Below are 24,585 nucleotides of genomic sequence, written 5' to 3'. Positions count from 1 at the left end.
CAACCTGTTTCCCCACTATATATTATACGAAAGTTCCCGACGCGACGACACTGACCACCCCTCTACCCAAGAACATCACGACGCCGGAACGGCCTACGACCATCCACTGACGTCTACTATCGAGCTGTCTGTTTTCGCCACCATCGATGATAGATTTTTTTTGTGCTTGTTTTTTCTTCTTCTGCTCGACACCGTTGGACTTCCGAAAAACGTCTCCCAGACGTACAATTATTATTTTTTGTTTGCACCATCGGCGGAACACCACCATGATGGGCTGATGCGACGTCATAGGCCCGTGGCGGGCGAAGCCATCTCAAACATCATCAACTCAGTACAAACAGTCGTCGTCAAGTATTATTTTCCCCCCAACATTCCTCTTTTTTCATTTTGATTATGCATCACCCTAGTTTCTTTTTTATATACTCAGATTTTCCTCAGAGGTGCACCGGTAACCGTTCTGCGGAGCCGTGGGTCGTTTCCTTTATTACAAATAATATGTTATAGATATGTCATACTGACGTATTATAAATCTCACATATGTGCTCGGCAACCGTTCGTCGGAACGTTAATATTCATTTTTATTTCCTTCCTTATACACTTGCCATGTGCCGAAATATTATCCATTTTATATTTATTGTATTTATCTGATTATATTTCTTATGCTGCACTTGCCATGTGCCAAATTTATATCATTAATTTTTTTTGTATTATTTGCTATGCAAATTTAGTGCCCGGTGAAAATAAATCATATAACTACCTTTAAAATTCTAATTTTGTTATTAAAAATATTTTTTCCCCTTTATAATAAATCTTTGGTTTTCATTAACCACTGCTGTACAAAACCTATAAATTCCATCGACCTGACTCTCGAGCCAACGCGCGGTGCGGTTTATAGGTCATGTGGTCAGTATTCCCCTGTTCACATGGGTGGAAAGTAAGTCCCTAAAAAGACCGAAATCTCACACATTGTATACGAAAAACGATTCTGAGCGAAGACGGTTTATCTGTCTAGGATATATTATACATTATTAAAAATTTTCAAATCTTGGATTGAAAAAGAAATTTTTTTATGAATTTCTAGTTTAAAATAATTTGTGAATTTTCGTGATTTGTACATGTTTTCAAAATTCAAACTTTGAATGTTTGTAAAACAAAATTGTGACAATATATTTCTTTTATTTTTCACCTGCTATTGTAAAAATATGATAGGAGCCTTGTATTAAATTTTCAAATCTTAGATATAAAAGGAAAAATTTTAATGAATTTCTAGCATAGAATAATTTACGATTTTTTATGGTTTTTACGTATGTTGTCAAAATTGAAAATTTGAATGCTTGTAAAAAAAAAAATTGTGCCTATGAATTTATTTTATTTTAGTGATCCAATGTTGTAAAAATTTAAATTTCAAATGCTTTATCGATATTTATAGAAAAAAAAAACTATAAAAGTTGAAAAATTAAAATGTCAGTAAACAGCTCAAAACAAATCTAAATATTTTGAAAATTTTATTAAATAGAAAATTCCTATATAAACATTCAGTGAAAATTTCAAGTATCTGCGGTCATTTGTTTTAGACTTTTAGAGTTACACCAAAACAAGAAAATCACTAAATGTGAAATCCAGTGAAAATCCAATGTTGTAAAAATTAAAATTTCAAATGCTCATAAACATTTAATTTGAATTTCCGGTGGACTTTTTATTTGTGATGAATATTGACAAACTTGTAAGGAATCTTGTATTAAATTTTTAAATCTTAGATTTAAAAAGAACATTTTTTATGAATTTCTAACTTAAAATAATTTGTGAATTTTTACGTATTTTGTCAAAATTCAAACTTTGAATGCTTATAAAAAAGAATTGTGAATATGAATTTCTTTTATCTTTCAACTGATAGTGTAACAATATGTTAAGAGCCTTGTATTAAATTTTCAAGCTTTTCTGCTCAGCAAATAAATTTTTATCGATATTAATTTAAAAAAACTAATAATGATCGAAAATTTCAAATGCCTATGAATAGTTCAACTTAAGTCGAAAATTTTTGAAAATTGCATGGTGGATAGAATAGGCTTATATAAACATTCGGTGAAAATTGCATGTATGAAGCAATAGATAATGATGGTGCTATATATCCGTCCACGACAAAATTAAAAATGATTTTTACACGGCAGTTGACTCAATCTTATCGAGTTGAAATGGCAATTTAAAAGAATGACTATTTTATCTAATGACTTTGAATTTTTATGTGGAAGTAAGCTATCGTCAATGGATTTTGATGAAATTAAAAAATGGACTAACGATTTAGCAATCAAATACGACAAAGACCTCAATGGATTCGAGCTTTGCTCTGAAATGGAATGTTTTAAACACTAGGCTTCGCTCAGAATCTAAAATCTCACTATACTTATTTAAATCATGTTGAATATAATATAAAAACAAGATTAAACTTTAAACATATTTAAGATGCAAATCATAGATCATGTAAAATTAAATAATTATTTAAGATTAAATCAACTTACGTTCTTCTATAATTGACAAAGATTACCCGATACTAATTAATGAGTGTACAATATATTTTATAGTTATAAAACATCCATCAAATGTTATGATTAAATTGGAAAATCAAGTGAAATATTTGAAATGTTGGCAATGAATTTTCAAGATTTTCAGTAGAATATATTCTGAAACATAATAATTAGAGTAGAAAAATCATTCGAACTTTATTTGAAATAGGTAGTTTTTAGTTATATCATATATATACTTATTGTCTACTGACTAGTGACTACCTACTATCAGGCCATGCATAGAATTAAACATTATAAATACGTAGTTTAAGGTTAATATTTAATTTTAATAGATTATAACTACTATAGTAACAGCTGTTTTTGTTTTACAAAATTGGAAAATTGAATGCAGATGTTTAAAAAAAAAAAAATCACACTACTTATTTAAATCATGTTGAATATAGTATAAAAACAAGATTAAGCTTTAAACGATGCAAATCATAAATCATGTAAAATTAAATAATTATTTAAAATTAAATCAACTTACTTCCCTCTATTATAGACAAGAATACCGGATAATAATTAATAAGTGTATAAAGTAGAAAATCAAACGAACATTTCGCCAGCCAGGGGGGCTTTTTAAATTTTTTAATTTTTTTTTTGGCCAAACATTAGTGTGCCATTAGTGTGAATTTGTGTGACTACTTTCAGAATTTGTGCGATACCGGTTTAACCATAAATTGAAAAATAGAGATGGGGGGGCAGAGAAATGTTCCCCAGCCCCCCCTCATGGAAAAAATTACAATTTAAAAATTTTTTTTTCCCCAAACATTAGTGCGCCATTAGTGTGAATTTGTGCGAATATTTCCAGAATTTTTGCGAAACCTGCTGTACCCGAAAAATTTAATTTTTCGATTTTGGCATTCCCCCCCCTCCCCAACCGCTCATGGAAAAAATTACATTTTTTTCGTAAATCATTAATTGAAATACTTACAGAATTTTAATTTATTTTTATTCTCTCATTAAAAAAAACATATCCTTACTTTATATTATAATAACTGTCAACAAGGCACGTTTGTAGGTACCTAGTTTCAATGATGTGCTATTATTTTACGTTCGGTTATCACCAAAATTGTATCTAGTATTTAGGGTTAAATCTATTTATGTACATTATCAATCATAAATTATTTTGTTTAAGATAAGCTAAATTAATTTTTTTTAGTGCAATGAATACATAAATACTTTTTTGACATATAGTAAAAATATTTCTGGTTTAGCGGTTGAGTGGACCTGGACTCGAGTAATTAAAGTGTGTCTTAAATGTCAAAAAAGTATGATTATTTTCATACTAATACATTTTTTACTATATTATTATAATAACCGATTTGTAACGGGTCAAAGCACGAATAGTGGCGACAACGATCATGACGTAGGGGAATTATATTCCCGGAATAGGTACAATAGGTTAATAAATCGAAAAATGTATTTTATGAGTTTTTATTATATTTTTTTTTTTTTTTTTTTGCTTTACGCGCCATTTAGGCGCTTCGCAGCTTCTACCAAAGTTCTCCAAAGTTCTCGATCTTCTGCATCCACAATACTTGCTCCATTGCTTAATCTCTTCAGGTCGTCTTTTACTCGGTCCAACCACCGTTGTCTTGGCCTTCCTACAGGTCGTTTTTTATTTGGTTTGTTGATGAGTACCTGTTTTATCAATTTACCCTCTGCACGCCAAACATGGCCAGCCCACTCTAACCTTTTCGACCTTAGAAAATCTTTTAAATTGGCTGTATTAAACAGACTGCTTAAGTCAGCGTTTTTTCTTCGCTCGTATACACCAGTATTCGGGTTTAATATAGGCCCATATATTTTCCTAAGTATTTTTCTTTCGAAAGTCAACAGTTTATTCTCGTCACCCTGCGTCGTGGACCATGTCTCACATCCATACATGACAATGGGGCGCAAGTAGACAATGTATAGTTTTTTCTTTATGTCTCTAGATAGCAGTTTCGATGTGAACATTTTTCTCATTGCATGGTATCCACGGTTTGCTGCACTTATCCTGGACTTAATCTCGTTATGCATATTATTTTTATGATTTATATTAGCGCCTAAGTACTTAAAATTTTCGACTTGCTCAAAAGAGAAATGATCAATGCTCACATTTTGTAACGGAGTAGGTCGTCTACTCATTAGCATATACTTAGTTTTATTTTCATTTATTTTAAGGCCCATCTTTTTACTTGTCAGTATGAGCTTTTGTACTGTTCCTTCTAATTCTGTTTTTGATTCTCCAAATAACACAATGTCATCCGCATATGCTAAGAGAGATGAGCGCCCCAGTACTTCCATTTCTCGGTCTCCCTGCATATCTCTTACGACTTTTTCAAGTGGTAGATTGAAGAGAGCGGGAGATAGCGCGTCCCCTTGTTTCAATCCACACCTGACCTCAAACTCCTTTGATGTTTCTCCAAGAAAGCGCACTTTGCAAAGCGTGTCAGAATTGCAGCACTTTATTAATTTAACCAACTTTTTTGGTATTCCGAAATGTATAAGTGCTGACCATAGCCGGTCTCTAATAATGCTATCATAAGCTTGCTGGAAATCGATGAAAATCATGTGTAGATCTTTGTCATACTCATAATATTTTTCCATAACCTGTCTAAGGGTGAATATATGGTCAGTAGTGGACTTTCCTTTCATGAAACCACACTGGTATTCACCGATTATTTCTGTTGAATATTAGAAGGGTTGCCATCGTCATTAGTCATAAGATAGGTACGAGATTTAAAGCCTTCTTTTATTGATTTACATTTTTCAAAGAACATTTTCGGGTCCTTTTTATATGACTCAATGTCATTTAGGACATTTTTTTCTGATGCTCTTTTGTTTTGCCTAATTATTCTATTTGACCTTGCGCGAAACTCTGCATATTCCTGTAAATTTGAAGTCGAAGGATTTTGTATCATTTTAGCTCTTGCTGCTTTTCGGTTTTTTATCGCGTCTCGACACTCATTATCAAACCAGTGATTCTTACTTTTTCCCTTGGTAACTCGGAGAGTTTCTGCTGCTTTATTTAGTGATTCCTTTATTTGGGTCCACTCTATGACATTACTCAATTCTTCTTGTATTATGTTAAAGCTGTTCAATCCTTCCTTTATTCTGTTTTGGTATTCCATGATTTCCTTTTGATCTCTTAATTTACTTCTATCTAGTTTATGTGCTGTATTAGGTTGTTGCTTTTTTCTCCATATCGTTGACAGTTTTAACGATAGGCTTGCTATCACTAAGAAGTGGTCTGTGTCCCCATCCGCACCCCTATAGCTTCTGACGTTTTTTATGCTTGTTCGGTGTCGCTTGTCAATAATTATAGGGTCGATTTGACTTTTCGTCTTACCGTCTGGGGCAGTCCACGTGTGCTTATGGATGTTCTTTCTAGGAAAATAGGTGCTGCTTATAATAAGGTTTTTCGATTCTGCAAAGCCAACTAATCTCAACCCATTATCATTAGATACTGAGTGCCAGCTCTCTTGGCCTATTGTTGGTCTAAGAAATTGTTCTTTACCGACCTGCGCATTCAGATCACCAGCAATTATCTTGATGCAGTTGTTTTTGGTAGAGAGTCAAATAATCTCTCTAGATCCTCATAGAAAATATTTTTCACTTCCTCCTCTTGATCCTCTGTCGGGGCATAACCGTTAATTATACATATATCGAAATTCCATCCAGCCATTTGCAGGTAGCACAGACGTTCATTCACTGGCATGAAACGTTTAATGCTTGACATTATGGAGTTTTTAACTACGAAACCTACTCCTTGTTCATGTTTGCCTGTCTCTTTGCCACTAAAAAAGATAGTTGAATTGCTAGCCTGAACGTTACCATTTCCTAGCCAACGAATTTCTTGTATTGCGACTATTGGCACTTTATATTTTTCAATTTCTTCCACAATATTCTTTAAAGCTCCTGCTTTATAGAGAGTTCTGATATTCCATGTTACAAACCGAGTCTCCACAAGTTTTCCGTTCCGAGTTCCACATAAAATCCCATTATTATCCATAATCCGAGGCTTTGTTAGAAGATTCACAACATATGGTTTTTTTACAAGAATGGATTGTTGGTCCATCGCTTAACCCCCAAACCTGGAGGGCCGGTTTGGGCCAACTAATCAAAGTCAGCCCGTAGCTCCTAACTACCTACAAACGTGCTTTGTTGACAGTTACTATAATATAAAGTAAGGATATGTTTTTTTAATGAGAGAATAAAAATAAATTAAAATGCTGTAAGTATTTCAATTAATGATTTACGAAAAAAAATGTAATTTTTTCCATGAGTGGTTAGGGGGGGGGGGGGAAATGCCAAAATCGAAAAATTAAATTTTTCAGTTACAGCGGGTTTCGCAAAAATTCTGGAAATACTCACGCAAATTCACACTAATGGTGCACTAATGTTTGGGGAAAAAAAAATTTAAAAATTGTAATTTTTTCCATGAGGGGGGGCTGGGGAATATTTCTCTGGCCCCCCATCTCTATTTTTCAATTTATAGTTAAACCGGAATCGCACAAATTCTGAAAGTAGTCACACAAATTCACACTAATGGCACACAAATGTTCGTGAAAATCAAGTGATTTTACTGATTTAGCACTTTTATTGATTGTGTATTTTTGAAAGAAGTTCGTTCTGGATATTTTTCCCGTGGATATTTAAGTGTAAAATGTGCAATATGTTGACTAAAATTGAATCGGAAAAAAAAGACCTGGGGTGTATACCAATTAATAAAGCAGTTGTCAAAGTGATTTGAAATGTTTGCAATGATTTTTTAAGTTTTTCGGTAGAATATAAATTTTGAAACATAATAATAATTAGGGTAGAAAAATCATTTGAACTTATAATTTGAAATAGAGATCTTAGTTATAACATATTCATTCTTATATGTCTACTATCAGGCCATGCATAGAATTAAACATTATAAATACGTAGTTTAAGGTTTTATTTAAATATAATAGATTATAACTAACAGTTTTTTTTTCAAAAACTCGGAAATTTTAATACAAATAATTTTAAAAAAAATCACACTACTTATTTAAATCATTTTGAATTTAATATAAACATAAGATTAAACTTTAAACATATTAAAAATGCAAATTATAAATCGTGTAAGATTAAATAATTATTTTAAATTAAATCAACTTACCTTCCTCTATTATAGACAGAAAATACTCGATAATCATTAATTATAAGTGTATAATATATTATATAATTATAAAATATTTATTAAATGTTATGAATTTATGATTTGACACGGTACGCAACAGCAGCCAGTACAAAGTACAGGCACCACCGCGACCGATCTACAACTGTATCAACCACCACCACCGGTGACAATGACGCGACACCGTCGACTCTCACTTCACGCCGAAAAGGCTAGGCGGGATGGGAAGACAAGTCGCGCCGGACGGGTACCGGCCGTCGGACATCGGCGACTTTTGCACAGACCATACAGCGGACACGTCGTCGCAACAGGAAACTTTTTCGTCCGACCGTTGAGACGCGTACACGTTCGTCGACGAAACCGACTCACTAAAGCAACTGGTAGCAGTCGTATTCATTTTGTGTGTTGTTCTTTTTTGTGTGTTCAAATAAAACGCAATGTATTGATCACCCTGCGCGACAGTTGTTTTTTGTGTTGTGTCACCTCTACCTACACCAATCACCACACCTTGACCGGCCGACGCTTAGCCACATCAACACCGTTGTAGCCGCATCAGATTAAAGTTGAAAATCAAGTGATTTATTTGAAATGTTTGCAATGAATTTTCTAGTTTTTCAGTAGAATATAAATTTCTTAACATAATAATTAGGGTAGAAAAATGATTTAACTTAATTCGAAATAGAGTTCTTAGTTATATGTAGGCTTAGGGACTTCTAGCATTTGCATATTTTTTTTAATTATTGTTAAATATAGCAGAGTGCGAAATAAATTTGTTTCTCGGTGCCATGATATCATATTATCTAAAATTTGAATGTGCATATTTTATAGATTTTGCAGGAGAGTGCATATTTTAAAATTGTTATGCTTATTTTGCATATTTTGGCAAAAATTTCAAATTTCAAACTAAAAACTATAGATACATATAATTATACATACATATTTTAACCGGTCGAAAAAAAAAATTAATAGGACTTAATACTTCTAGTAATATGCCATCTGAAAACTACCTCTCATATCTCGTAATAATTTTTGTGTAAGGATTAACTATAAAGACTACTGTAAACCCGTATCGATCGTAAAACCCGCTGGATGTCGATAAAGATAATGGTCGAAATAGAATAATAGATTATTAAGAGGACGTGAGACGTCCGTAAATTTGATAGTAAGAACCATTTTGCGCGGGTAAGAACCAGTTCACTCAGTGGGTAATCGTAGTACAGAAACCAAATTTTTACACAATATAGAAGATAATATTTTCTGTGTCGAAGCGTTTTAATTTTTATGAAAAATTTAAAAATTGAATTATAATTATAGCAAAAATACTAGTTTGCCTGATTTGAGTTTTGAAATAAATGTTCCACCAAATGATGTTTGGAATGATTCAGGTATTGTTTCGAGTAACTCAAATACACCAGAATGTTCAACTTCAATAAAGTAAGTATTATTATTTTAAAAGTCTTTATTACTGATTAAAATTTAAAAATTGAATTATAATTTTAGCTCAAACATTATTTTACCTGATTTAAATGTGGTTTTTGAAAAAAATATTGATTTGATTGAAAACAAAAGAATATCTCATAAAACCGAGGACAACAAGTTAGTAATAAACGAAAATTGAATAAAGATACCTCTAAAGTAGATTGATACTGATATTATTTTTATTTTAGATTCTGAGCAGAGCGATGAATTTATTGATTTTACAATGATCTGTGTTTTTATTTTTTTTACTTTTTTTGCCTGGTTACACGATAAGTTGCCGAAAAAATGCTTCGAATTTCAACTTCAGTAGCTTATCCGATATATGAAAGTGAATCTAGTTGAAAAGTTAAAGTTTAAAACCACAGTAGTTTTCAAAAGCGCCGAGAAAAAAATAATAAGGAAAACTGAAATTTTTACACAAAATCGGTTTTTGAGAAAATTGATTTTGGGTAACTCTAAAACAAATCACCATAGATAGGTACGTGAAATTTTTTTCACTGAATGTTTATATGAGGATTCTCCATACTTGATAAAATTTTGAAAATATTTCAACAATTTTAAGTTCTTTATTGGCACTTGAAATTTTCTGATTTTTAGTTTTTACTTGAAAATTGAATACAAGGTTCTCCATAAGTTGATATAATATCAGTTGGAAAATATTAAAAACACATCATAGGCACGGGGTTTTTTTATACAACCGTTTAAAGTTCAAATTTTGATAAAATTTATTTAATTGAGAATTTACAAATTATTTAACTGTTAAAAATTAATAAAACGTTTAACTTTTATAGCCAAGGAATGAAAATTTAAAACGAGATTCCACGTAAGAAGTTAATCCTGCTACAAAAAAATCTAAAAATTATTCAAACACAGTTTTTTTTTTTAGTTATTTTAAGTTCAAAATTGGATGAAATTACATACTAAATAACCAAGAATAAAAATTTTAGTTATATTGTTTTAATTTTAAAATACTGTATTGGTGCAGGGTACTTGAAATTTCTAAAGTTTACTTTATATTCTAATTTTAATCGTTAATGCCGTTGATGACTTATATTAATACTTTATAATAAATTGTATGTATCATGCGATGAATGATTGAGTGACTCGGGTACATAATGAATCTGATTTGATTAGTTTTGAATTTATTTTATAGGTATATCTACATTAAAAAAAAAAATAATAATAATTACAATATAAAATATCCTAGACTGACAAACCGTCTCCGCTCAGAATCGTTTTTCGTATACAATGATGTAGGTAATATTATCATTGAATTAAAATTTAATACCATCCATTACAGAAACTAACTTGTAACCTACTGTACAGCAGATCGACATCCATTTACCTGCTTTTTTTTAGTGTTGGAGGTCGAAGAATAGTTGATGTAATGTACATTTTTGACCAAATTAGAAATGGTAATCATGGCATAGGATTGGGTTGCACTTTTATTGATTGTGTATTTTTGAAAGAAGTTCGTTCTGGATATTTTTCCCGTGGATATTTAAGTGTAAAATGTGCAATATGTTGACTAAAATTGAATCGGAAAAAAAAGACCTGGGGTGTATACCAATTAATAAAGCAGTTGTCAGTGTTACGTATGCGATAGGAATAGGACACACTGAAGTGGCCGAATTTTCAGCATGTATAGATCTTCCATGCATGACACATACAACATACGTGAAAATAGCTCAAGATTTGAGCGACGAAGTGAAAGAGACTGCTTGGGACGCCATGAAAAAGGCTGGTCTAGAAGAAAAACGTTAAGCATTGGAAGCTGGTGATATCGATTGCGATAGAACACCAATGTGCCCAGTTATTGCTGTTGGTCAGTGGAGCAAGCGAAGTTATAAAACGAAGTACGACGCATTATCTGGAGCGGTAAATATCATTATGTCATTATAATGATAATACTCAAAATAGTTTTCAAATTTTCGTGATTTTTACGCTAAATATTTAATATAAATTCATTACATAAATATTTAGGCGGCAATTATTGGATTTCGTTCGAAGAAAATATTATTTATTGGAATCCGAAACCGGTACTGTGTTGTATGTGAAAGAGCTAAAACGTTAAAAACATCTACAAAGCCGCATACGTGTTTTTTTAAATTTTACGAAGGGTGTGACGAGCATAGAATCGTCGGCTATCGCTGAAGGGTTTTCAAATAGCATTGAAATGAATGGCTTAAAATTCAATAAGTTAATTGGTGAATGACAATTTAGTAATGAGATAATTAATTTTTCGTTATTTTTCGGTATTAGCGACATTTATTGATAAAAGTGTAGTGGCCAAGCGCCTTTTTTAGGGGGTATAAGCGACACTGATGAAAATTAATATTACCAAGCGACAAACACGTGGTGCTTGGGCCCCTCTATTATCGCTTATCACCTTTTATAATATTGATATTAATATTATAATTTATGAGATTTTTTATCAAAATCAGTCGCAGTATAATATATTTTATTTACTACCTACACTTAATTTATTCATTTTTCGTGGTTTTTTATAGTCCTACACTAAAGAATGAAACAACATCAGGAAGTAAACATAATATTATAATTTATATTAATCATTAGTAATATTGAAGTTTAATTTTTTTATGCCTGCACATTTCACATAGATTGTTATGTTTGTGACACACATCAATTGTACATTGCAACTATATTATGGCATTGAATACAATCATTTAATGCTTCCAACCAAACTTTGATATAAAACACACTCAGAAGCGTATTTTATGCACTTATTATAACAAAATTATTTTCAATATCAAATTATAAAAACAATATTATATCTACATTGTAGGTATCAGCCAGGTACCAGCCAGAGTTGAAAATGTATTTACTCTAATAGATACAGTTATGTATTTGAAGAAGTATTTTAAATAATTTATTGAAAAGTACTTATAATAAAACGCTTGTAAATATTTGTTTAAGTATTTAGATTTATTATCAAATAATTAATAATTATTACCTAAGTATAATGATTTTCATAAATAATTTTGTAATTCTTTTAAATAGCTTTAAATAAATACAGAATTCCTGGAGCTTAATTAAACAACAAAGCCCCAACGCCAAAGTTGAGAGCACATGAAAATTTTGTTTTTGCACTCCTGAAAAGTTGTAAAAATGTCGCTTGGCCCCTTTTGCCTTATACCAGTCGATATGTCCACTGTCAGGCCATGCATAGAATTAAACGTTATAAAAACGTAGTTTAAGATTAATATTTAATTATAATAGATTATAATTTTTTTTTTTTAGAAACTCAGAAAATTGAATGAAAATATTTTAAAAAAAATCACACTACTTATTTAAATCTTTTTGAATTTAATATAAACATAAGATTAAACATTCAACACTTTTAAGACGCAAATTATAAATCGTGTAAAATTAAATAATTATTTAAAATTAAATCAACTTACGTTTTTCTATAATCGACAGTGAATAGGTTACCAATAATAATTAATAAGTGTATAATATATTTTATAATATTATTAAATAGGTATTCATCAAATGTTTTGATTAAAGTGGAAAATCAAGTGATTAATTTGAAATGTTTGCAATGATTTTTCAAGTTTTTCGGTTGAATATAAATTTTGAAACATAATAATAATTAGAGTAGAAAAATCATTTGAACTTAATTTGAAATAGAGTTCTTATAGTTATACCTTTATGTCTACTATCAGGCTATGGATAGAATTAAATATTATAAACACGTAGTTTAAGGTAAATATTTAATTATAATAGATTGTAACTAAATTTTTTTTTTCAAAAACTCCGAAATTTGAATTAAAAAATAATAATTTAATAATATAATAATAATAATAAATAAATAAATAATAATAATAATAAATAATTAAAAAATTAAAAAATAAAATCACACTTCTTATCTAAATCATGTTTGATTTAATATAAACATAATATTAGATTTTATACATATTTAAATGCATATAACCTATAAACCGTGTAAAATTAGATAATTATTTAAAATTAAATCAACTTACGTATTGCTTTAATAGACAGATAATACCCAATAATAATTAATGAGTGTATAATATATTTTATAATTATTAAATATTCATTAAATGTTTTGGTTAAAGTGGAAAATCAAATGATTTATTTGAAAAGTTTGAAATGAATTTTCAATTTTTTTGGTAGAATATAAATTTTAATTCAAATTAATTAGGGTAGAAAAATCATTTGTACTTAATTTGAAGTAGAGTTCTTAGTTATAAATTTATAATATACCTATCCATACAGTGGCGTAGTTGTGATTTAGTTCTGGGGGAGGGGATGCATAATTTATCGGCTAAATATAAAGTAGGGGCTTTGCCCTCCACACCCCCTAAAAGTTCTTTTCATTTTTTAAACATAATACTAGACACAGTTAAATTGGTACTTATTTATTACCGCCAGTACACCGTATACAATTTAGTATCTCCCCTCCACTCTTGTTTTTTATAGCACCACAATAGATAAAATAAGCGATAGAAATTTAAAAAAATAAATATATTGTGCATAATAATTATACATTAAAAAAAAAATAGAAATAAAAAATAAAAAATGAAAACATATTGTACAACACTATAATTTATAAAATAATATCAATTTTCTTGGTGTTTTAGTTAACTCGTTCATTATTTCCTCTGGGTCAATGTGTAATTTTTTGTAACACCTAACATGGTTAATGCATTCAATCGATCCTATATAAGATGGATAAGTGGATTATATCCGTGATTATAATTTATGACATAATATGGGTAATTTTATAACCAAATAATCTTATATCAGTAAATAAGTCAATGCATTAAACATAAAAAAAAATGCTGTGGGAGGGATCTATCACCATCATCCCCTCCATAACTACGCCACTGTATTCATACTTATACGTCTACTATCAGGCTATGCATAGAATTAAACATTATAAACACGTAGTTTAAGGTTAATATTTAATTATAATAGATTATAACTAACATATTTTTTTTTTCAAAAACTCGGAAATTTTAATGCAAATAATTAAAAAATAAAATCACACTTCTGATCTAAATCATGTTTGATGTAATATAAACAAAAGATTAGACTTTCAACATATTTAAAATATATATTACCTATAAATCGTGTAAAATTGGATAATTATTTAAAATTAAATCAACTTACCTAGTACTATGATAGACAGAGAATACCCAATAATATTTAATAAGTGTATAATATATATTATAATTCTACAATATTCATCAAATGTTTTGGTTAAAGTGGAAAATCAAGTGATTAATTTGAAATGTTTGCATTGATTTTTCAAGTTTTTCGGTAGAATATAAATTTTAAAACATAATAATAATATTGGGGTAGAAAAATCTTTTGAACTTAATTTGAAATAGAGTTCTTAGATATAACATATTCAGACTTATATGTCTACTATCAGGCTATGCATAGAATTAAACATTATAAACACGTAGTTTAAGGTTTATATTTAATTATAATAGATTATAGCTAACAGTTTTTTTTTTTTTTTTTTTTAACTCGGAAAATTGAATGCAGATATTTAAAATAAAAAATCACTCATCTTTTCTAAATTATGTTGAATACAACATAAACATAAGATTAAACTTTAAACATATTTAAGACGCAAATCATAAATCTTGTAACATTAAATAATTATTTAAAATTAAATCAGCTTACGTTTATCTATAATAGACAGAAGATACACGATACTAATTAATAAGTGTATAACATATTTTATAATATTATAAAATATTATAAAATATTTATCAAATGTTATGATTAATGTGGAAAGTCAATTGATTTATTTGAAATGTTTGCAACGAATTTTCAAGTTTTTTGGTAGAATATATATTGCAATTCATATTAAGTAGGATAGAAAAATCATTTGAACTGTATTTGAAATAGAGTTCTTAGTTGTAACAAATTCATTATTATATGTCTACTATCAGGTCATGCATAGAATGAAACATTATAAATACGTAGTTTAAAGTTAATATTTAAGTATAATACATTGTAACTAATATTTTTTTAGATTCTGAACGGAGTGATGAATGTTTTGATTTTGCAATGATGTGTGTTTTTTTTTTTTTTTGGTGTGTCTTTGTACAGCATAACTATTCGAAATAATGCTTCAATTTCAAACTGTGGGGGTGATTTCCGATGAAATAGTGAATATCCTTGTTGCATTATAGAGGTAAAAAGTAAACATTTTCCAACAGTTTTAAAAAAATCGCGAAAAACAAAAGTGATAGAAAAGCGGGAATTTTTCTCAAAATATTTACGCAAAATTTAATATAAGGTTACTTATGAGTTGTTCTTATATTAGCAAAAAAAAAAAATTAAAAATCGTTTGTCACAATTTTTTTTTTATAAGCGTTTATCGTTCAAATTTTTTCGAAATCTGTTGAAATTGCGAAAATTTACAAGTAATTTTAAAGTTGAAAAATCATAATAAATTTCATGTTTATAACTAAGCCACTAAGGATTAAAAATACAACACTAAGTTTTCCATAAGATTTCCTTAAAGTAGCTATAGAGAAAACTCGAAGCATCATTATAGGAAAAATTTTAAATTTTTAGGAAATAGCTTAACGATAACGATTTATCCTCAAACGATTTTTAATATTTGTTATTATTCAAAAAGTATAAGTCCTAGGTACTTTACAATTTTACCAGTTATTTAGATTGGCATTTGCTTTACATGATTTAATTTTAAAAATATTTTGAATTTTTTTGAGGTATTTATAGACAACTGAAATTTTCAATTTTTCTGAAAATTTTTTTTTTAAAGTGTTGATAAATGTTTTTTGGCCCTATCAAAATACTTGAAAATTTAATACAAAGTTCCTCATAAGTTATTCTTAAAGTGACTAAAAAATTATAAGAGAATATAGGCAAAAATTTTTTATTATCATTTGAAGTTCAAATATTGACAAAAGTTCGTCAAAACCATGAATATTTGCAAATTATTTTATAATTCAAAATTCATAAAATTGTGTGTATTTATATCTAATTTTAAAATATTCAACACTAAGTTTTCAATCAGTTTTGCTTCTATAGCTTTAGAAAAATTTGAAGCATCATTAAAAGAAATATGTTTTGAGCAATTGAGTTTAAACTTTTATGAAATCGCGTAACGATATATATATCAGTATATCTATGATCATATAAGGTATTATGAATAATGATAACTACATGCAATGTTTTTTGAAAAATTGATTAACCATGCCTTATGCAAAATGTGACCTAATTGAAAAATAAAATATTTGTATCAAAATAGAATATAATTATTATGACAATATTTAAATATAATATATCTTAGACTGACAAATCATCTCGGTTCAGAATCGTTTTTCGTGTACAATGATACCTAGCTATCATTGCATTCAAATTTAATCTACCCTAGTCAGAGGTCCACCACACCCCCTAATGTACTGCAGAGTGACATCCATTTACCCGCTTTTAGATTCTGAACGGAGCAATGAATGTATTGATTTTACCATGATGTGTTTTTTTTTTTGTGTTTGTCATCACGTTTTGGGACAGTAAAAGTGCTTCAATTTTTGACTTCAGAACCTCGTTCGATCAGAAAGTGAATCTAGTTGGTACATTGGGAGGGGGGGGGTCAAAAGTGAAAAATTCTTAATACTTTTCTAAATAATCGAGAAAAGCAAATTAAAAATTAAGGGAAATACAGGAAAATTTACGCACGGTCATTTTTCGACAAAATCGATTTTGGTTTTTGATGTAACTTTAAAACAAATGACCATTGATACATGAAATTTTCACCTAATGTTTATATAAGTATATTCTATCCACCATGCAATTTTCAAAAAATTTCGACTTAAGTTGAACTATTCATAGGCATTTCAAATTTTCGATCATTATTAGTTTTTTTTAAATTAATATCGATAAAAATTTATCTGTTAGGCAGAAAAGCTTGAAAATTTAATACAAGGCTCTTAACATATTGTTACAATAGCAGTTGAAAAATAAAAGAAATTTTTATGAGCATTTGAAATTTAAATTTTTACAACATTGGATTTTCACTTTTAGCGATTTCCTTATTTTGGTGTTTCGTTATATTTGATAAAATTTTCAAAATATTTAGATTTGTTTTGAGCTGTTTACTGACATTTTAATTTTTCAACTTTTTTAGTTTTTTTTTTTCTATAAATATCGATAAAAATTTATTTGTTCGGTAGAAAAGCATGAAAATTTAATTATACAGGGTGTTCCAAATTTCATGTGACAGCAGATTTCAGCATGATCTACTCAAATTAGGAAAAAATGACCTATGTGAAAACTTATTTGAATCGCATAATCTAAACTAATTTGATATTATTTTTTTTTTTTATTAGTTAAAAGGGGGAGATTTTAGGGGTAACTTTTAAAATTCAAATGGGAATCTATATTTTTGAAATATGATTCATATAGGATTTTTTTTTAATGAATTTTGACGTATCATTCATAATTATTGGTTGATAATTAAAGAAGCTATTTACATTCGAATTTTGTATTTAATTTGTAAAAATGCCATCAATGAATAATAATAATAATATACTTTGTGCTTCTGTTATACGCCGATGCATTGTTGTACCTACAACCTTTATAATCTGTACGCTATCTAACTACCAATTTACCAGTAAGAAAACGTGTATTTGTTATCTTAATTTCATTTTATATTACATAGGTCAAGTCACATGATTCTATTGATAATAAAAATAAAAATAAAACAAGGCATTAGATAATAATATAGGTACCGTCTACATATTATGTATATTGGATATTGTTTTATTTATAATCAATGCTATGGAACGGGTTTTGTGTCCTCAATAATTTTACATAATATTTATTATTTATAATATAAAATTAGAAATAAATATCATTCAGTTGACAAATAAGCAATAGCTAATTATACCAAATTGTTGTATAAATGTTATTATACTGCATACAATTATTTAAAATGTATACAAATAGGTTAGGTACCTACCTGTATTTTTGACTAATGTAGGTGCCTATTCATATTTTATAAATTTAAATAATAAATAATAACCAAGGCTAGGAACTTAAAAATATGCAGTAAAAATTTGGAAAATATGCAATTTATTGAATAAAATACATTTTACATACAAAATTTAAAAATTTAAATTAGGTAGGTGTCTGAAAAAAAAATTAGAAGAAATTTAAAAAAAATTAACACCGCACGCTTATGTATTTAATTACCTACGATTATACAATTTATTTATATCATGGTACAAAATATTAATCCAGTGGTAAATTTGAATAAAAATAAATACGGGCCGGTCAGCGGTCAGCTTTACAAGTTCTCAGTAGTAGATATAAAGATTATAATATTATTTTTGGGAGCAATGGTAATAGCCGTTGATGAATTAATTTATTTTGTCAAACAATATAAAAGTATAAATTTCTAAAAAAAAAAATTATTCACGTTAATTCTATGATATTACTTATATGCATATAATTAATATTATTAATTATTGTATATAATTAATGTTCTTATACCTAAAATATGCGAATTTGTACAAAAAATCACGAAATATTCAAAATTATGCAACAAACATTTTTGTATTTGTAATATGTATACTTACTATGAATCAAATTTGTATCGAATCAGATTTTCAATATGCACTTTCTAAACAAATATGCAAATGCTTTAAGTTCCGAGCCTTGGTAAGACTAATAACATACTTACATACCTATACTTTCATATTATGTTTGAATCAACTTAATATTAAATATGTATATCATTTCTAAACGCTGCAAAATGACAACATTAATTTCAAAAACTTGTATGATTAAACCTCGCGTTCAACATAATGTTGAATGATGCATATAAAATCAAACAGATTTTGAAAAAACATCACCTTTTCACAACATTAAGATATGATCAATCTAATATTAAATTATAATAACTAGGGCTTGGATGTTGTTACATTAATTTTATTAAAATTAATAATTCATTTATTAAAGACTAAAGGTTATGGCTAGACTTAGAGACTTAAAAGCTTTAAACACAAACATATACGCATAAAAATATGAGCAAATATGTATACTCTAGAAGTCTAGAACAAGACAATTTTGACTGAATTTATTAAAAATGTATTTAATTATTATTAATGTATTATCAATTTTTCCTTTTTTTTTTAAAAATAATTGTACCTATTGCTCCAATGGCTTGAGCAAGAAAAAAAAATGATAGGCCATAGGAGGGTTTAACATCTGCAGCATGGATCATCACATGTAAGTTACACAATATTTACACAACATTAGTAAAATATGTATATCACATTTGTGTAAGCAATTTGAATTTTTAAACTACATTTTTATGAAATTTTTTTTGCTCTAATAAGTAGAAACCTTATAACCTTATTAATTAATTATAACAACATCAAAGTCCTAATCATGACATCAAACATAATTATCAAGTATTTTAAATATGTCAATTGCACCAGTAAAATCATAATATATGTATTCTGAGTGGTGAATGAGGTTAGGTTTTACTGGTTTTAGACCGGGATTGAACATTTTTTTAGAAGCATTTTCAGTCTGGATTTAGGGCAATTTTAAAACTTTTAATTTAATTTTACTAAATAAATATAAATTTGAAATGTGTACAATTTTCATAAGAAAGGATATAAAGACAAATAATTGTTGAACCATTTAGTACATTTTAGTATATTCAAATTAGCAAGGAATATGCAAGATATGCAAGGTAAAACATAGGTAAAAGTTGTTAAAAAGTTATATCAATATAGGTACCAACTATTTGTTTAAAACACTCGCATACTTTTACTTTCAACAAGTGTATACTCTCAATACAATATAATTATGACTGCCATTTTACTTGCGGAATTTTGGTCCACGCCAGAGGTTTAAATGAGGTCAATCATCTTCTTAAGGTATTGGTATACACTATTAATTAATGCGATCAATGTTTAAACAAATTAGTAGAAAATAATTATTAGCAAAATAGCAAATCTAGATATAAGTATCTAAAATATTCTGATTTGTCCACTTTTCATTATGATATCATTATGGAGAATATGATTTAATAAAAACAATGATGTCACATTAGAAAACTTAGGAAATTAAGATTACACTTAGAGTTGTGATAAAAAAGCTAATTTGAAATCCTAGATAGGTACAATAATGAATAATGACTTTTAGATTAATTGAAGAATAATTTTATTGAGAATAATGACGACTATGAAATTTAAAAATGTCTTATTCAAAATGGTTCAACTTGTCTACATTTCAAGAATTTAAAAATGTTTTAATTCTTAGAATTAATTCTTAAAAAAGTAAACTTTTTTCCTAAACTGTTTGAAGAAAATGGATCATATCCAATAAAACAGTTTTAATTTAAATCAATGGGCTAAATAAAAATTAAGTTAAGTCATGAGTCAGGAATTGAAGTAAAATAATATTAAATACATTAGTATTATATGTATAGATATTTAGGTGCTGAAATATACTGAATTGTGCCCCTTAATATAACACTGTATATGGTGTAATGTATTGATAATAGATAAGTAAATGTATTAACATTACCACTCAGAATATAAAACTGGATTAAGCATTCTATATTATGTTATTCTTAGATATCTATCTTGCGTACGTAAATTGTTATACTAACATAATTAAATACGACTTTAAAGGCATTTACAAATTGATAAATAATCAAACTATACATATCCTCAAATTTTAACTAATGATGGTGATGAATACAAATATAATTTTTCTATGATATAAACAACTACCTTCTTAGAGTAAATAGAGTTCTTAGTCTTCTGATGTCATTTTAAAATAAATGCAAACATTTTCAGACGATAACAACCAGTTGACGAAAATAATATCAACCAGATTGAAATAATGAAATATTTAGATATTATGTATTTTAATTTATATTTAATTTAACTTTTAAGTTTAAAGCATTTTTCTGTCAAATAAAAAATTATAAAGTAATAAGTGACAAGCGTTATCAATTATCATAGAAGTAGCACACAATTTATAGACCTAACCTTGGAGCTTGTATAGATTAGTATATCAAAGATAGGTACTATCACTGAGTATCACTATGACTATAACAATACTACATACTATACCTAGGATGTATATTATTATATTCATGCAAATTATTATACCTAAATGTATACATATTTGAACACCTAATGCAATAATATACAAGAAATTATTTGGTTTAGTACACAATAAATAATTTAATGAGTCCATTTTATTTATTTAATCATACATAGTATTAACTTCATACATACTTCTATAATCATAATTGGAATAAAATGTTGTTGCAGTTGTGACTGTTTAGAATTTATTGTAATATGTAATCCAATATGATTGGACTGAATATAACAGCGATATTCCTTTATTCCAACAATTTCTTCAATATTCTATCTAAATGATTGAAACATAATATAAGTTTTCACAACTTTTGTAAAAAAAAAGCATTTAAATTACTATAAATTCGTTTTTAATTTATAAATAAAGATTAGATTCTTGTGCGAATTACAATTTGTTATTGTGTAATTCCAAATTTAAAATTGTATAGAAATAATTTTTACCCATGTAAATTAATTTTAAGTTTTATTTTGAACAATGAAGATGTGACGACTGACGACCATGATATACAAATACTACAATGACAGTTTTTTTTTATTAATCATTATAGTACAGTTCATTCCCATGATGGTTAATTTTAACAAAATGTTGTAAATTAGATTATATTTTATAGGTATGGATTTGTACATATTATAGATACCTACTGGCTACTAAACACAAATTTATGCATAGGTAATAATGTAATATGAAATAAAAGCTGGGAAATTAATGTTTCCTAATTAGAAATACCACATGAATTTTGCACAATTCAGAATTTTAATTGATTTTTAGGTGTTTTGTGCACAAAAATCTGGTCTTTAGTAATACATGTATATGTAGAAATTGTATGCATAAATGTAATAATGTATTCAAATTTACAATAATAATAACAATTCATTTATAAGTAACTCATAGAGTAGTTACTAGTTAATTACTTTAATTATAGCTATTGTCTATTTAACTATCAACTACTTACTAGACAACGATTTCCAGACGGAAATCAAACTTCTCGGATGATTTTCTCACGATTAGAGGACATTTTGAGGAGACTGGAAAATTACTGGACAATTTCCAGTTTCCACTAACAAAGTAAACATTACACGTTTTTCAGTTGTTATCACATGTCGCCCATCAAATTAATACCCCGCCAATGATACAGTAAACGTTTCCTGAATATGGGTAAACAAGGATCTAACATCATGTTGGTTTACGGGCTCGTTTCCTAGGTTCAGGCTTTAGATCATAATAGGTAAACGTAAAGTAAACCCGATCAGCTGATCAAGTTTAGCTTCTATGTTGTTCTATGTTAATACGGCTATTTAGTATTTTAGTACATAGACATATTATTATAAATTGTATATTATTATATTATATTTATATGATGCCTATGATTTATGCATTTAATATTTATGTATTTTGATTGGTAAACATCAAATAATTTTAAGGTTATAAAATATAATATCATAATATCATTGATAAAATTATATGATACCTAGTTATAATATCAAACGGTATACTGTACTTTGAACTGACTACTGTATACTGTAATAAATTGATAATTCGATACCCGGATTATTAAGGTCGTACAACGGAAGCACTTTTAGTATTATTCACTGTTGACATTTTATAAATTAACACCAATATTCAGATGTCGATAGCTCCTCCAATTATTATCACATAAATGTAAATGAACCGTCAAAATTCATTAAAAATTAAACCGTGCACGAATCATATTTCAAAAATATAGGTTCCCATTTGAATTTTAAAAGTTGACCCTCAAACCTCCCCTCCTAATTAATATAAAAAAATATTTAATATCAAATTAATTTAGATTATATGATTCAAAACAGTTTTTACATAGGTCATTTTCCCCTAATTTAAATATATCATGCTGAAATCTGCTGTCACATGAAATTTGGAACACCCTGTATATATAAATAAATAATTTAATAATTAAAAAATAAAATCACACTTTTTATCTATAAATCATGTTTGATTTAATATAAACATAATATTAGATTTTATACATATTTAAATGCATATAACCTATAAACCGTGTAAAATTAGTTAATTATTTAAAATTAAATCAACTTACTATAAACTATAATAGACAGAGAATGCCCGATAATAATTAATGAGTGTATGATATATTTTATAATTATTAAATATTCATTAAATGTTATGGTGAATGTGGAAAATCCATTATATATATTTGCAATTTTACAATGAATATTTTAAATTTTCAGTAGAATATAAATTTCGAAACATAATAATCAGGGTAGAAAAATCATTTGAACTTAATTTGAAATACAGTTCTTAGTTATAACATATCCATACTTATATGTCTACTATCAGGTCGTGCATAGAATTAAACAACATAAATACGTAGTTTAAGGTTAATATTTAATTATAATAGATTATAACTAGGTAAGAAACAGTTTTTTTTTTTAAACTATGAAAATTGAACGCAGATATTTAAAAAATAAATCACACTTCTTATCTAAATTATGTTGAAGATTATATAAACATAAGATTTAACTTCAAACATATTTAAGATGCAAATTATAAATCAGGTAAAATTAAATCAACTTACGTTTTGCTATAATCGATAATAATTAATAAATGAATAATATATTGTTTAATTATAAAATATTCATTAAATGTTATGATTATTGTGGAAAATCAAGTGAAGTATTTGAAATGTTTGCAATGCATTTTCAAGTTTTTCGGTAGAATATAAATTTCAAAACATATTAATTAGGGTAGAAAAATCATTTAAACCTTATTTGAAATATAATTCTTATTTATAACATATTCATACTTATATATGTCTACTATCAGGCCATACTTAGAATTAAACATTATAAATACATAGTTTAAGGTAAATATTTTATTATAATAGACTATAACTAAAATTATTTTTTCTCAAAAACTCGGAAATTTGAATGCAAATAATTAAAAAATAAAGTCACACTTATTATCTAATTCATGTTTCATATAATATAAACATAAGATTAGACTTTAAACATTTTTTTATTTTTTTATTTTTTTTTTTTATTTACAATCTGTTACATAAAATTGAACAATAAGTAAAATAGATAAGTGAATAAAGTGACTTGAAGAAAGGACAGATTTAAAAAGCCTTCCAGTGAAGACACTTTGTCAGCTTTAATATACATTTCTATAAGTTAACAATAAAGTAATATTTAATTAAAATTAGGCAATTAACTAAACTAGTAGGTCCCGACACCAATG

At 27.6% G+C, this 24,585-nt stretch overlaps 1 protein-coding gene and 1 long non-coding RNA gene across 2 annotated transcripts; both read right to left on the bottom strand.

The window, feature by feature from the left end:
• Positions 1-5,227: 5,227 nt before the first annotated feature.
• Positions 5,228-6,627, bottom strand: LOC149056582 (uncharacterized). Its single transcript, XM_089223123.1, has 2 exons — positions 6,166-6,627; positions 5,228-6,070 (listed from the first exon to the last, which is right to left on the bottom strand). Exons 1-2 carry the CDS (start codon positions 6,625-6,627, stop codon positions 5,228-5,230), a joined length of 1,305 nt encoding a protein of 434 aa, XP_089079249.1.
• An 11,655-nt stretch (positions 6,628-18,282) lies between these two features.
• LOC149056581 (uncharacterized) lies at positions 18,283-23,098 on the bottom strand. The gene is made up of 2 exons (XR_016191105.1): positions 22,307-23,098; positions 18,283-21,627 (listed from the first exon to the last, which is right to left on the bottom strand). It is a non-coding gene; the product is annotated as an uncharacterized LOC149056581 (long non-coding RNA).
• Between the last annotated feature and the right edge of the window lie 1,487 nt (positions 23,099-24,585).

The sequence above is a fragment of the Diuraphis noxia genome, unplaced genomic scaffold (assembly GCF_037042655.1).
Source record: "Diuraphis noxia isolate RWA-SAM2 unplaced genomic scaffold, SU_Dnox_SAM2 contig0003, whole genome shotgun sequence".
NCBI lineage: Eukaryota > Metazoa > Arthropoda > Insecta > Hemiptera > Aphididae > Diuraphis > Diuraphis noxia.
This window is presented reverse-complemented; position numbering and strand designations above follow the sequence as displayed.

Excerpts from the sequence above, each read along its gene's own strand:
- LOC149056582 (XM_089223123.1), bottom strand. The coding sequence starts at position 6,627 with ATGGACCAACAATCCATTCTTGTAAAAAAACCATATGTTGTGAATCTT. Across the intron at positions 6,071-6,165 it reads CAGAGGATCAAGAGGAGGAA|GTCGGTAAAGAACAATTTCT; the intron begins GTGAAAAATATT and ends CTGAATGCGCAG.